Source organism: Lissotriton vulgaris, chromosome 9 (assembly GCF_964263255.1).
Source record: "Lissotriton vulgaris chromosome 9, aLisVul1.2, whole genome shotgun sequence".
Lineage (NCBI taxonomy): Eukaryota > Metazoa > Chordata > Amphibia > Caudata > Salamandridae > Lissotriton > Lissotriton vulgaris.
In genome coordinates this window covers 653,007,957-653,022,545 of record NC_141697.1, presented here as the reverse complement: position 1 = coordinate 653,022,545, position 14,589 = coordinate 653,007,957, and the positions used below count along the sequence as shown (strand labels likewise).

The 14,589-nt window shown below is 45.5% G+C and overlaps 1 protein-coding gene across 1 annotated transcript in view; it reads right to left on the bottom strand.

The window, feature by feature from the left end:
- PLCB3 (phospholipase C beta 3) overlaps positions 1-14,589 on the bottom strand; it is a 471,198-nt gene that overhangs the window by 309,009 nt on the left and 147,600 nt on the right. Inside the window, exon 2 of the mRNA XM_086936724.1 lies at positions 6,421-6,498. Within this exon, the coding sequence (XP_086792850.1) occupies positions 6,421-6,498 (78 nt within the window). The remainder of the gene's footprint in view (positions 1-6,420; positions 6,499-14,589) is intronic.

Here is a 14,589-nt window from a genome sequence, read left to right as displayed (position 1 = left end):
CACAATCCAGTGTTGCTTGAGGTGCTTTGGGGGGGGATTCTATGGGTACAAAGCCCTGCCCTGTTCCACCAGGGCCCGCTTTGCGCTCTGTGGATCAAGGGTGCAGGTTAAAATGGGCTAAGGTAGTCCCTGGAAACTTCACCGACTATTTACTCCCCAAAATTGAGGGTAACAAGGCGATATGTCAGGATCAATACGCCAAAAGTACTGACATTATGGGGGCGTTCGAGGCCATTTGTGTACAAATATCTAAAGCTCTGATAGTCAAACCAAGGCAGAGAAACAACAATCACCACAGATGGTTTGATTCCAAGTGCTCTAGAGCACATAGGGCTCTATTGCTAGCTCTAAAAACCACCCCGAGAGACAAGGCAGTTGTTGCCTGTTTAAGGAAGGAGTATAAGCATATAATTAATGGGAGGAAGACTGAGATAAAAAATGCAGCTTGGGAGAAATTACTCTCCCTTGATGTTTTGCGTGATAGTTCCCGGTTTTGGGCCACAATAAAAACAGCCCTTCTTCTCAGAGCAAGTTAACGCCATTATGGACTGTGTCATCCCAGATGATAAATGGCTCATCCACTTCAGTGAGGTGTACGGTGAGTCAAACTCTGGAGTCCAAGGTGGCCCTTGGATGGCACCTGAGTGCGCTCCTCTACTTTTTAATGAAGCCGGGGTGGAGAGAGCCATTCTAGAAACGTCTAAAAACAAGGCCCCGGTCCGGACGGCATCCCGGCGGAACTATACAGACATTCCCCAAAACTCTGGGCTAGGGTGCTAACGCACGTGTTTTCTGCTGCAAATGGTAAAATCTTTCCTTCTACATGGGTCACCTCAATTATTGTGCCAATTTTTAAAAAGGGGAGGCCTGATGACCCGGGGTGTTACAGACCCATTTCCCTCCTAGACTCTGCTATTACGATCTTAGGCAGAGTCTTATTGTCTAAATTAAGGGATAACATCGAGAACAGTGGAGGGTTATCTAACATCCAGTATGGCTTTAGAGAGAAGAGAGGCACCTTGGACCAGTGTTCCAACCTGCACTTGCTAATTTCAAAATACAAGGTAGCCAAGGAGGGGTCTTTGTATTTAGCCTTTATGGACCTCTGCTCGGCTTTCGATTTAGTTAACAGGGCAAAACTCTGGGATAACCTACTGGAGATAGGGATTGATACATCGTTGGTGAATTTTATGGCGTCCCTCCATCAGGAGCTGTTTGCAACAGTAAGGGTCACAAAGGAGGGAAGGTGCACGAGCCGCTTTAGATCTGAGCGAGGAGTACGCCAGGGCTACATCTTGGCCCCCCTCCTCTTTACAATCTATATAAATGGCCTGGGCAAATACCTAGAGGCAGAGGAGGTGGATGTACCGCGTGTAGGGGATGCAAGAATACCGACTCTCCTATACGCAGACGATGCAGTCCTGATAGCCCGTACTGGGGTGGGTCTCCAACGTTTGTTGGATCTTTTCGGCGCCTTTATGGACCAATTAGATTTAAAAATTAATGCAAAAAAAAAAATCACACACAATGGTGGTCGGTCCCCATAGAAATAAGAGTAAATCTAAATCTTTTATATGCAAGGGCGAGGTGGTATCCAGGGTCACAGTTTTCCCTTATTTAGGGGTGATTTTCGATGAGAAGGGATCTTGGGGCCCCTAAATCAAGGCCAAGAGTATATCTATGGCTAGAGCAACATCCGCCCTTATAGGGTTCTCAAAAAGATTGGGTGCCAGGCCTATGGAGGTGCTCCTTAAAGTCTATAACACCAAATGCATCCCGATTGCCATGTATGGCTCACCCCTTTGGGGGTATGTGTCTCAGGAATTGATTCAAAAAGTGGAAAACAGGTTTCTGAGACTCCTCTTGTCCGTTCCTCAGTCCACCCCAACCTTCTCGATTCATTGTGAGGTGGGTCTGGACTACGTAACCGACAAGCTTAAATTGGCCCCATTAATATTCTGGGTAAAGACCAGGATGAATCAAGAACTAAACCTTAACCACGCAATCCTGACCGATGTCATGACCCTGGACCATGTTAAGCAGATCCCGTGGTTGGAATATGTGAGACACACCTTTGCTCAGTTGAGGCGTCCGGAACTCTTCTTATTACCATCCACTATTAGGAAAGAGGACGTCAATTGGACCAAAAAGCACTTCATGGACAGGGTCAGACTAGCTCGTGAGGAGCAAGAACTGGTAAAATCTACTGTGAGATTGCATTACATATCATTAATTTCTCCCTCACTCGAGCCATACCTTAGGATTGTAACTAAGCCTTTTCACAGATTTTTATTAACCAAATTTAGATTTAACTTGATCCATTTCTCCTTAGGTAGTTACCAATCCTGGTGCAAACCAGAAGGGGGTCCATGTTGTAAATGTGACAATTTTTCCACACAGGACACCATGCATTTCATTATGTTTTGTGGGCTATACTCTGATATAAGGCAAAGATACTTGGCACAAATTTTGAGAGAGGCTGGCTTTGTCCAAGTGAGGCCTGCCCTAGCGTACCTACACGCTTTGAGTAGCACCCGCATTATATTTGGAATGGCAAGTTTTTTGGTGGCAGCATATAGAACTAAAACAAAAAAAGCGTCATCTACTGTATTTATACCTCCCAAGTAATTGTCCCATCCACACTGTTTACAGTCCGGGTTTTTGTATTGTATTTGTCTTACATGCCTCTGTATGGTGCTTGTAAACCTAAATTCATGAATTATGTGTTTTTAACTCATGTACATAAATATTTTATGCCTTTTATGATTTTTTTTAAAAATCGAATAAAGTGAATTTGACTGACTGAATAAATGTATAGTGAGGTGTAGTTTTGTAAGGCAAAGGCCAAGGTTAACATTGTGAAGTGCACCTATTTCACACAAAGAGCATGCTTGTGGACTGTGCTGCGCCCCCTTTTAACCCAAACTAAGTTTGCAAATTCTCATCGATTTAGAGAAGAGTGGTATACTGCTTGCCATAGGCGTTTCATTATCGAAATGACCACCAAGAATGGCTGGGAGGGAGAATGTCCGTAGGTCAGAGAGGTGGAAAATGTCAGGTACTCCGATGTCCAGTTTGCAGACAGTGACCACTCCTGAGACTGCGCAACACACCTTAACTCTGCAGCACCGAGCCAGGCTAAGCTCATGGCAGTCAATGAGAGAACAGAAAACTGGCAGTAGTGAAAGGAGCAAGGGAAGTATGAGCGGCGGGGAAAGAAAAAAAAAAGAATACATGAGCATCCAGGGCTGGTAGGAGATGCTGTAGGATGACAGCAGAGCATGGTAGGATTATCTTAACATGTACTGGCATAAATAAGTAAAAAATGACCCATCATAAAAAAAAAGAAAAAAAACTCAGGCAAACAAATGAAAGCAAAGATTTGAACACCGAATAAACACACCCTCATCCAAAGGTGGTCTAAAGGCAGTGGGCATACTTTTGGGGAAAACAGTTTTTAAAAAAAGCAATTCAAATAAGCATGGTCAATGCCAAAAATTCTGACTCAAGAATGAAAGTGCCGTCTGTGTCCCTGATGGACTGAATGAATTAAATAATTGTATGAATAATTACTTAAAATCCTTGCAGTTACACCCCTATACCACTAATCACAGTTAAACAAGGATATAAACACATTTTTCTAATGATACAGGCCAGAGGACAGTTAAAAAACAACCTCCCACCTTTCAAGTTGTCCTGGCATAGAAAATGTCTGTGCAAAGTCAGTCGGCTAGACTGTAGACAGAGCCTCCCACATTTATGAACAATAGATCTATGCCGGCAAAATAACTGTCTAGTTGCCTCTGTTTGGAGCATCCAATGGCTAAGTCCCGCCCATTTTCAAATTTTATAAAAGAGTCCCTGGTGGGTTTAGGCACTTATTAAGCATCATGTTGGCACCCCATCACTCATCTTTGCAGTCATAAATCAATTCATCCATCCATTCATCCATCCACTGACTTACTCTTGCATTCATCCTGTGGCACAACCACAATAAAACACACACAACTGCCACAATAGATGAAAGATAAATTAAAAGGATACAAGTAGAAAAAAGAAAGGACGCTACTGTGTAAACACGGCAGGCATATCAAATTCCAAATATGCAGAAAAATACAATTGTCATAACAATAAAATCTCCTCTAATAGAGCCTAATAAGGATTACCATAGTGCAAATCTTCTATCCCCATGGTTTGTTCGGGTTGGTACCCAACATCAAAACTGTTGCTGAGTACTGTAATCTGTGAGAGTCGTCAATCACAACGGAGACGACCAATGGTTAAATTAAGCTGACTCACAGCTCATTCTGAATGACACCTGAACAGGACAGGAAGAGTGTTTGAGAGTGTGAAAGTCAGTGGCGGCCGGCGTGGCTCGCGAGTAGGGGGGGGGCGGGGGTAGCAATTGCGGGAGGGAGTGAGCATAACAAAAAAAAATGAATAACCTTTCAGTTGGGTCCGTGTCTCTGCTTATGCTCTCCTGCCTCCAAATTCAGGAACAGGAAGCAGGCAGCCAGGATGCCTCCCCTAAGCCAATCACAACACTGCAATGCAGCGTTGTGATTGGCGCTGAGCGCGTGACACGGGGCTCGCCAGGGGCTGGAGGGGTGGGCATGTTCTCCATGCAGGCTGTAATGCAGCCTGCATGGAGAACGGGAAAAGTGCGGAGGACTGGTTTGGGCGGCCCGAGAGGGCCGACCAAACCGTCACTGCGCACTTAGGAGTGGGCAAACCACCACTCCCCTACCCTGCTCTGAGAGCAGTATTTTAAGAGAAACAGTGGTTCCTGTGGAAAAAGATACTTAATATGGATTGATAAAATAAGAGCGAAAATTTGCATATATAGACAGGGGTTAGGTGGGATGTCAGATAGAAAGGGACTCAAACGCACTGTTTGGTTTGTATAATAACTGTATTGAAAAACACAAAAATTTGTGAAAAAGATCTACAACAAATATTTACAATCATAGATTGTGTCCCAAGTGAAAATATGAACCAAGGCATATGAATAACATTAGTGAAACAGTATGTGCAAGGTTTCAAATAAACTTTGTTATATCCAAAAGCGACCCGTTTCTTTTTTCCAAATACATAACATCTATAAGATGATAGAATGGCAGCTTATATAGGTTCGCTTTTTCTCAATTGTCGACGGCATTTTGACCTTAACATGGATATAGGGTCTCTTCAGGACTTATGATGTGGGGGACATCTGGAAAGACAGAGATGTGTGTTTAGAATCTAAGACCAATTTGTAGTTTAAGACTTTGTCTGAGAGCAGAGCAGCCCTGCCAAGCAGTACAAACCTAAAAGGATAATAACTGAAAGTTATTATCATTTTATGTTTTTGTTTCTCGCACTGCTTGAAAGCAGTGGAGCAACGCTCCTCCACCATAGCGGAGGAGCCGCCACTGGTGAAAGTGAGAAAGCGAAAGAGTATGCTACAGAGAAGAATCTCCAGGTCAAGTGTACCGGGGAGACCCATCACGGCCTACAGCCTCCTAAAAGCAATCCATCCTAATCATGCCAGAGAGTGGGTTTGGCCCCTGTGTGCCAAACCAAGAGACCTTCCAGCCCTAATTGGTAGAGGATTGGCAAGTACCAACCCACTACCCCCATCTAGTCCTAGAAGTTGCATGCTATCTGTCGCTAACCAAACCTAGTGGATTTATGCAGCAAAATAGGACCCAATTAAGCAACAGGATTCAATAAATTATGTGGCAAGAATAGACAAATCATTTGTTACAATGCTGCACCCTGGGCCGCACTATTGTTTGGCTAGTTTATCATTTTAACACACATTAATATTGTCTGGACAAAAACATGTTCAACACCTAAACACAGCAATCAGCAATTGTAAGGTGATAAGTTTTCCCTGGCAAAGGGGTTGCCACCGCGCAGCAGCATGTAAGGCTTTTCATTTAAGTAACATTTGATCAAAAACATTTTTTTTGTTGCTGAACACTGCAAACTACGCAGGTGTTTGGATAATGTGGCAAGAGTGGTAAACCCATAAATATGTGGAATATGACCGTTGCCACGGAATTATCTAAATCCAGTAGCCCTGTCTCTATGACAATAAGACTCACCTCCCTGTATCCCAGCACCAACCACGCAAAGTGTGTCTTTATAGAGATAAAAACTATGCAAACCTGGTCTGATCCCCTCGGATCCACCCAGACCCAGTGCGAGTCTCCAATTTGCTAATTCACTAGCCCTCCGGCCTTAGAGGTAACAGCCTCTGGATCAATACACCAGTCGCCAGAGCTCATGCACTCTTCAAAGTGGCGAGCTCTCGCGATATAGCACCCCAAATTCATCCAGTCCTAGAATTACCAGGCCATGTACCACAGTGCCATCAATTTAATGCAGAACTAAACATATACATCTATATTTACATATGAATAGAGCCCCTCCTACCATGTTTGGCCCACTCCAGTACAGGAAAAATCCCTGGGGGTCCACCTTCAGGGTGATGAGGTTCCGGCTTGTGGGTTCCTAGAAGAGAGAGACGAGAAGATGTTACAGAGAAGTCACAGGCAGGTCAGAGACTTGTTGGCGTGTTATGGGTATGACATAAGCGTACATAAAGGCACAAACAGGCACCAAATATGCTAAGAGTCCAAGAACAGAACACAGTCCGACCAGCAGAACAAAGGCAGGGCTTAGTAGCAAGGCACGGGCTCCCAGACCGGCCACTGGGTCTCAGACAGGCCAAAGACTCACAGACAGGGCACATGTAAGCCACAGGGGTCATAGAGAGGGCAAAGACAGCCCACACAGTAAGCAGATCCCCCCCCCCCCCCCCTCCCTCCAGACAGTACAAGAATGACTCCGGGTCACAGGCAGGACAGAGAAAGACCACAAAATAACAGGCAAGTTACAGGCATCATACATGCAGGTCATAGAATTATGGGCAAGTCACTAGCAAAGGCAGGCTCGTCAGCAAACACGCTCACAGGCATTTCAGGCAAAGTTTCAGGCACTGAGTTGATCATTGGCTAACCACTGAGAAAAGTCTGATTCACAAGCATGCCACAGGTTCACATGTAGGCCACACGCAGTACACTGGCACGCAAGGAGGTCAGATGCTAAAACCCTGACCATTAACTGGTAACAGACTTGCAAGCAGAACACAGACAAGATAATGCTGGCCCCCAGGGGAAGTGACGGTCGCAGATCAGTCTTCCCCTGGGGGGGCTTTGTGCAGGGCCAGAAGGACAAGGTGATGACAGGGCAAGTTAGGGGAGGGTGTTCGTTAGGGTTATAAAAGGTGTCAGGCGAGGAGCATCCGGCCGCTTCCTGACACTGGGCACCACCAGAAGGGGTTTAGAAAAAGCTAGTAAGAGTTAGTGTTAGTGCGGGTTTAGTGAAGATTACGCTGGTGCGGCTTACCTTCAGGTACAGGGTCAGACTGATTTGCATATGGCCATGTCTGAACTGGGGTGGCAGAGTGGGCTAAAGAATGGTGATGGATTAAATCCAGATCTGTTGACTGGGTGTGAGTGTTTGATTGGTTCAGATGCTCCGTCCATCACCACACCCTTCTGTACCGCTTTGTTCGCCATAAGTTGGCAGAGTATGCTCAGACGTGAGTCCCTTGCTCACTTTGCCACTGGATTCAAGCAAGCCGGGCTGAAGACGGCTGGAATGCCAGAAACTGATCCTAGGAAGCTTGTTTCTGGTCCAGGGAAGGCATGGCTTGGTAGTTCAGGTTGGACTGTTCCCATGAGGCACAGGGTCAGACTGATTTGCATATGGCCATGTCTGAACTGGGGTGGCAGAGTGGGCTAAAGAACGGTGATGGATTAAACCCAGATCTGTTGACTGGGTGTGAGTGTTTGATTGGTTCAGATGCTCCGTCCATCACCACCCCCTTCTGTACCGCTTAGGGGACATACAGCAGAGCATGGTTACAGGCTATAGACTGAGGCAGTGCGGGTGTTGAAAGTTGGGCACACTGGAGGTAGAAGTGGGCTGTAGCCTCCTTGGCAGAATTTTCAGCCCCGGCACTTCATTTTTTACAAATTAATGAACAGGACCATGAGTGTTTTCTGCCAAGCATGGGATATCACAGTAATTGCTCAAGTGGGAATTTTCAGGGATGATGGTGTGCACCTTTCACGATTGGGGAACTCATATTACATGATGGAATTGCAGGATGCCGTGTGCAAGCTGTGAAATGAGTCCATTCAGTGCTGCAGGTCTTATTGCTGAGAAGCAAAAGGTGTATTTTTTTTACACGTGGGGCAGGTAACCGACCATCAGGGGTTTCCAGCGGTACTTTGGCGGTCTGGTGAGTCACATACAGGCAGATCCACCCCTCGGGGGGGGCGGTGCACAGGTGACACTGGCGGTGTGCAGGATGCAATGAGCAATGGAAGGAACTTCAAGGGAGGAAATTCAGAGGGCAAGTGAAAGAGATTGGGTATATGGAATGAGGTCAGCGAGAGAAAGGGAGCGGAGTGAAGCAACTGAGATGGTGAGTTGCGAATGGCGCGGGGAAAATGAAACTGTCTGGTTTTATGTCAGGATTTAAAGTTGGAATCAGTTACGATTAATAAAGTTAATTAGTATGTTTGCAACCTTGTCCTATTAAATGGCCTTTTACGCTTCAATAACAGCATGGAGTGTGGTTATTGCATAATGCCTCTCATGCAATGGGTATAGGATGGACGCAGTCAGAGGCAAATTTCACACCTAATAGATCCACTTGGACACACCAACTTTCCACCTCTCCAGAAGCCAGCCAATAAACTGAATATGAACTGCATGCCTGCATAGACAGGCAACGTGCTAAAACTGTTAAAGCCTGTAGCAATAGAGCACATGTAGTAAAAGATGGCATTGTGTGTATCACAGAATAAGTTGTAGTCTACAAGAATGAAGACGAAGGAGAACATATTACTTTGTGCACTCTGACACAAATAGTGAAACAAGTTACAGCCACAAGATATACCACACAGGGAAATAACTGTGCAGTCCGCACTAATATCCCAGCAGCAGAAAATAACCACTTTCGGTAAAACAAATATACTAACAAGGTTTGCAGACAACAGATTGCACTGGCTGGCATTTTAAAGCCTACTGCAATATTTATTTTTTCTTCTGCTGCAGTGAAAAAAACAAAATAAAAATAGACTGCTTTCTCTACACAGTGCACCTATAATAAATTTAATTTGTGATTATTCAATGTACTTTTGAGATGTAAAGCAGCCTTTGAAAGTGAGCACCCAGTGGGAGACTGGAAGGATACACCATACAGCGAATAGCCTGAAGTGAGAGAAAAATACGCCTCAGAGGTTTACCCTAACACCCCTTTATGTATAACTTCAAGAAATGGTAACAAAACGTTCTACTGAGAGCTGCACTATCAATCCTTAGCTAAAAAAAGAGTTATAAGACGTGCTACAATATCGCCTTTAGTAAAACGAGCAATGGTGCACGCTCATCCCAATTGTAGTATGAGGCAATAACACAATCAATGGAGCAAGTTTTTGTTTTCCTAAAAGTACCCTTACTAGAACACCTAGCACACTGCCTATAGACAACAGGCAGGTATAGGAAAAGGTTATGGCCCATATTAACAGGACACATGTAGTGGAATACGTTAGGACTTGCAGTAGTAGCACACAGGTAGTGGAACACAATAGGACTTGCAGTAGTAGCACACAGGTAGTGGAACACAATAGCACTTGCAGTAGTAGCACACAGGTAGTGGAACACAATAGGACTTGCAGTAGTAGCACACAGGTAGTGGAACACATCAGTTCCTGGAGATACAAACATATTATTGAATCTAATGGCCTATAAATATAGCACGTAGGTAGGAAAAGTCTTTATGACCCTAAATAACAGCAAACATGCAGCTGTACACATCATGGTCTGCGGCAACAGCTCACGCGTGTAGCACACGTGGTCTGCAGCAATAGCATACATGCAGTAGGGCACATTATGTCTGTACAAATGCAACACCTGTAGTGGAATACTTGACCAGCGACAGTAATGTGGTGGATCATATCATGTCTGCAACACTGGCACTCGTAGTGGAACACATATGGCGGGCAGCAATGACACGCAGGTAGTGCACCACATTTTGGTCTGAAGCAATAGTGCACAGGTGGTGATCGCATTATGGTCTGCAGCATTGACATGCATGAAGTAGAAAACTTTACAGTCTGAAACGATGTCACACACGTAGTCGAAGACATTATGACCTCGGTAATAACTCATATGTATTACAACACATGGTCCCCGGCTAGTTCCTCATGTAACGTAACTGATGCTATGTAAAGAGCTCTGATACCTGATTCGGTTCGGGTCTAGTTCGCGCTATATAAAACTCTACAATAAAAAAAGTTCCATGAGCACCAATAAAAACAGAAGGTTTCTTGCTCCCCTTCCAGATGGGGTGCTTGGTGCACACTGTCCAGGGTGACCATGGAGTGGACAGGTGGATGGATGACAGAGGTAGTCGGGCGGTAGCGGTGCTGCCGGTAAGGCCTGCCTTCAGTGGCATCTGCTAAGGAATGGTGGAGGAGGGGGGGGGGGGGGCTAGAAAAAAAAACAACCTACAACCTCCTCTGTCCTACCACTGTTCCTGGCTCCAGGCAACACCCAGGCTCCAAGACTACCCTAAGCCAATCACGACGCTGCTGTCGCCAGCATGACAGCAGCATTGTGATTGGTCTGAGAGGCCTGTTTGGCAGTTCAGGCAGTACCTGGGAGCCTGGGACAGTTCTCCACCCGGCTGTGAAACATAGCCAGGTGGAGAAATGCTAAGTGCACATGACGGTTTGACCGGCCCAAGAAGACAAGCCAAACCGTCATGCACACTTATGGCGCACCAATCACTCCTCCTTCCTCTGACGAGCGCCCAAACCCACTCCCCCCTAACCTGCCACCATACTAAAAATAAAAGGATAATAATGTTGTGTTATTATCTTTTTATTTTTCCTTTTCACTGCTCAAAGAGCAGAGGGGCGATGCTCCTCTGCTGCTGCCTGCCTTCCTGGCTTATACCGCCCCTCAGACACATTTTGGCATCTGACACTTTTTAATTTGTAAATTAAGTATTGGTAGCCACACTCGTTATTCAGGAGCATCTAAGAAAATCTAGAGACCCATGCACTTATTTTTTTTTTATCACAAATGAAGCATTGGTGGGAGTCAGAAACTAGTGGGGAATCAGGGAAAACAAATGAACATGGAGAGAAAGGGCCCGACCTTCAATCATCTTAGAATCACAGCAGGTCGAAAATGTCAAACACTGCACTTGAACATTGGACCAGAGTTCCCTAGAGGAGGGCTGCTTATGACCGATTATCAGCAATAAATCAAAATGTTTTTTCTTACAATCTAACTTGCTCACATCTCAGCCCCGAGATCCTTCCTTGAGTGAACATCTGTGCTTAGAAACCTTTAATACAACAGGAACAAGCCATCAACATGTCCTCAGAGAGGATCCTATCAGGACAAAAAACCCCAGACAAAAACTGCTCCACCCAAAACAATGCCCTATGACTATACCACGACCAAAGCTGCGTGGAAAGGCATCAGCACTGTTGCTCATATACAGAGCCGCAAGCGCTCTAAAAATTGACAAATAACACTAGCCGAACAGGCAGAAGGTTAAACCAACTCAGCTTTGAAGACCCATACTCACAATGTGAAAAACACCCCAAGGATGCCATGATATACCACATATGCATGGATCAGTCTGGAGGGTCACAAATCCTTCCTTATTGACGTGCACCATTATGAAGATAACCCTCATCCACTAAGCCACATCACCTGCGCGGACCAAGGGGTTGCAGCAACCTGCCTATTTTAATCTGCAATTCTCATCTCTATAAACCCACAATTTCAGGCCAACAGTCTGCCACATGAAAAATTAACAGGCTAAGTATTTGGGAAATATTTCACTGTGTAATATAATATTATCAACCCCTCAGTAGCACACCGCAGGCCACACTTGCACAGAGCTCTCTGCTATGGCCTTATGTACGTGTAAAATCTGGATCACCGGATGACCTTATCCCTGTTAAAACCTTAACCTCCCTCCGCACCCTGCTAGCCCCCCACATTCAAAATGTAATCAACCAGTCTCTTAAAGAGGGAAAAGTACCAACTGAATGGAAAAGAGCAGTGGTGAACCCCATCCGCAAGAACGCGGCTCTCCCGTGGACGGAGCTTTCCAACCTCCGTCCCATCTCCCTTCTGCCTTATTACAACAAGATGGTCGAAAAACATGTCAACGCACACCTGTCTAACCACATTGAGGCAGCGGGCGGCCTAGACCACTCGCAATCTGGTTTTAGGCCCAACCATAGCACCGAATCAGCCCTCCTGTCAGTGACAGATAACATCAGAATGTTACTTGACAGGGGGAGCTCAGTGATTCTGGTGCTATTGGATTTGTCCGCTGCCTTCGACACGGTGTCGCATAAAATCCTTCTCGACCGCCTGAAGGGAGTAGGAGTAAAGGGGACCGCCCTAGCGTGGCTTGAAAGCTTTCTTGAAGACGGACAGCAAGGTGTCAAACTAGGCTCCCATAAATCCGTCTGCAGGAAGCTTACCAAGGGTGTGCCACAGGGCTCATGCTTGAGCCCCACGTTATTCAACGTATATGTGGCCCCTTTGGCAGGGATTATAAGATCTTACGGGTTCTCCCCAATCTCTTACGCTGACGATACTCCGCTGTTGTTTCCCTTTCAAACCATTACACCTACAGTCATGCAATCCTTCCAAAATGGCATGAGAGCGGTGGCAGGTTGGATGGCCCAGAACTTCCTCCAATGCAATGTGACCAAAACGGAGGTCATGTTGTTTGGAGGGGCCACCCTGCTCTGGTCTCCGGATTGGTGGCCACCGGAGCTAGGACCTGTACCAGCGCCCAAACAGACCATCAAAAACCTGGGGGTACGCCTAGACCAAACTCTGATTATGAAAGATCACGTCAGTCAGGTCACGGGAACGTGTTTCCGTACAATTGGTCTTCTACGGCGTATCTTCCCTTTCCTACCAAACATCTACAGGAAAACGCTGGTAAAGGCACTAGTCCTTGGACGGGTAGACTACTGTAATAGTCTACTCATTTCCGCCAACCATGAACAACTTCGTAGACTGCAGGTGGTGCAGAACACCGCGGCAAGACTCATCCTGAATGCCCCTCCCCGCACCCCTTCCCGCCCTCTCCTTTCCCACCTTCACTGGCTTCCAGTGCAACAGCGGGTAAATTTCAAACTCTGCTGTATTATGCATAAGTGCATCTATGGGTCTGGTCCCAAATATCTAAAAGATATTTTCTTTCCCTACTCTCCCGGACGTGCTCTGCGTTCCAGCAACACCATGTTGCTACATGTACCTAAAATTACCAGAGCGAGACAGGGTGGCCGAGCACCCTCCCTTAAAGGCCCTTTGTTGTGGAATTCCCTCCCACCTCAGCTGAGACAAATTTCCAACCTCTTTTCCTTTAGGAAGAAACTAAAAACTCACCTGTTCACACAAGATTAATTTGGCCTTTCTCTCTGTCTCCCCCTCAATAAAGTTTGCCCAACTTACACAGAAGCTACGCGCGGAGATACCCCTTCGGGGCTGATTCACGCGCGCTATAAGAATATAAATAAATAATGGGCATTGGCTGGAGAAATACCACTGTTGTCATGGTTAGGTAGAGCTTCTGCTCCAGAGATAAGAGGATCTTTAATAGGCTTGAGGTTGTATGCACCCTTTTAGTTTCTGAAGCAACAAATTATGAATTCCTGGTTGCACCACCCAGCCTCCTGTTTCTCATCACAGTGGCCTGACCCAGTAGTCATCAGTTATCCTCTTAATTTGGCCCCTTTTTAAAAAATGTGTTTTTTTTTTGTTTTTGTTTTTTTTAGAGTTTTATATAGCGCGAACTAGACCCAAAGATATCGGGTATCAGTGCGCTTTACATAGTACCAATTTCGTTACACAAGGTCACATTCATTTTTGTTAGGCACGGGGAGATTAAGCGATATGCCCAGAATCACAGGCTGTTGAGCGTCGTTGCCGAGACTTGAACCTGGTTCCCCAGCTTCGACGTAAACCACTCTAGCCGTAAGGCTACATCCTCTCCCCTTTAATAAAACAAGAAACAGCAAAGCCAACAAATCTGACGTTGGCCACAAGACCTTTGTATTTGTCAATGCTTAATTAGGTGGTATTAGTTTGTGAAAAACGTTATTGTTGGTCAATCTGTCAGGGCCTCTTCAATCTAAAAAAAAAACAACAACATTGGCTTAAAGAGCACACAGGACCATAGTAATCCCAGGCACTTAAGTGAACTACTTTGTGTGTGGATGTGATCCTTGTGAAAGGGCAGAATGCTGTCACTCGCTGTGAAGTAAGCCAATGGATTAAGTAGGCCTAATCACTGATCCATGCCTTATGCTGTAGTGAGCAGAAGAAAACTGAATGGCACAGTAATAGACTAGTGGACAAGACAGCTGTCTGAAAGTCCCCATACCTATGAACATTATACAAATGTTTAAGAAAAATAAAAAGGTTTGGGCTAATGCCAGACCTAAAAATGTCCCAACCTGCACTAATGCAAGTGTCAAA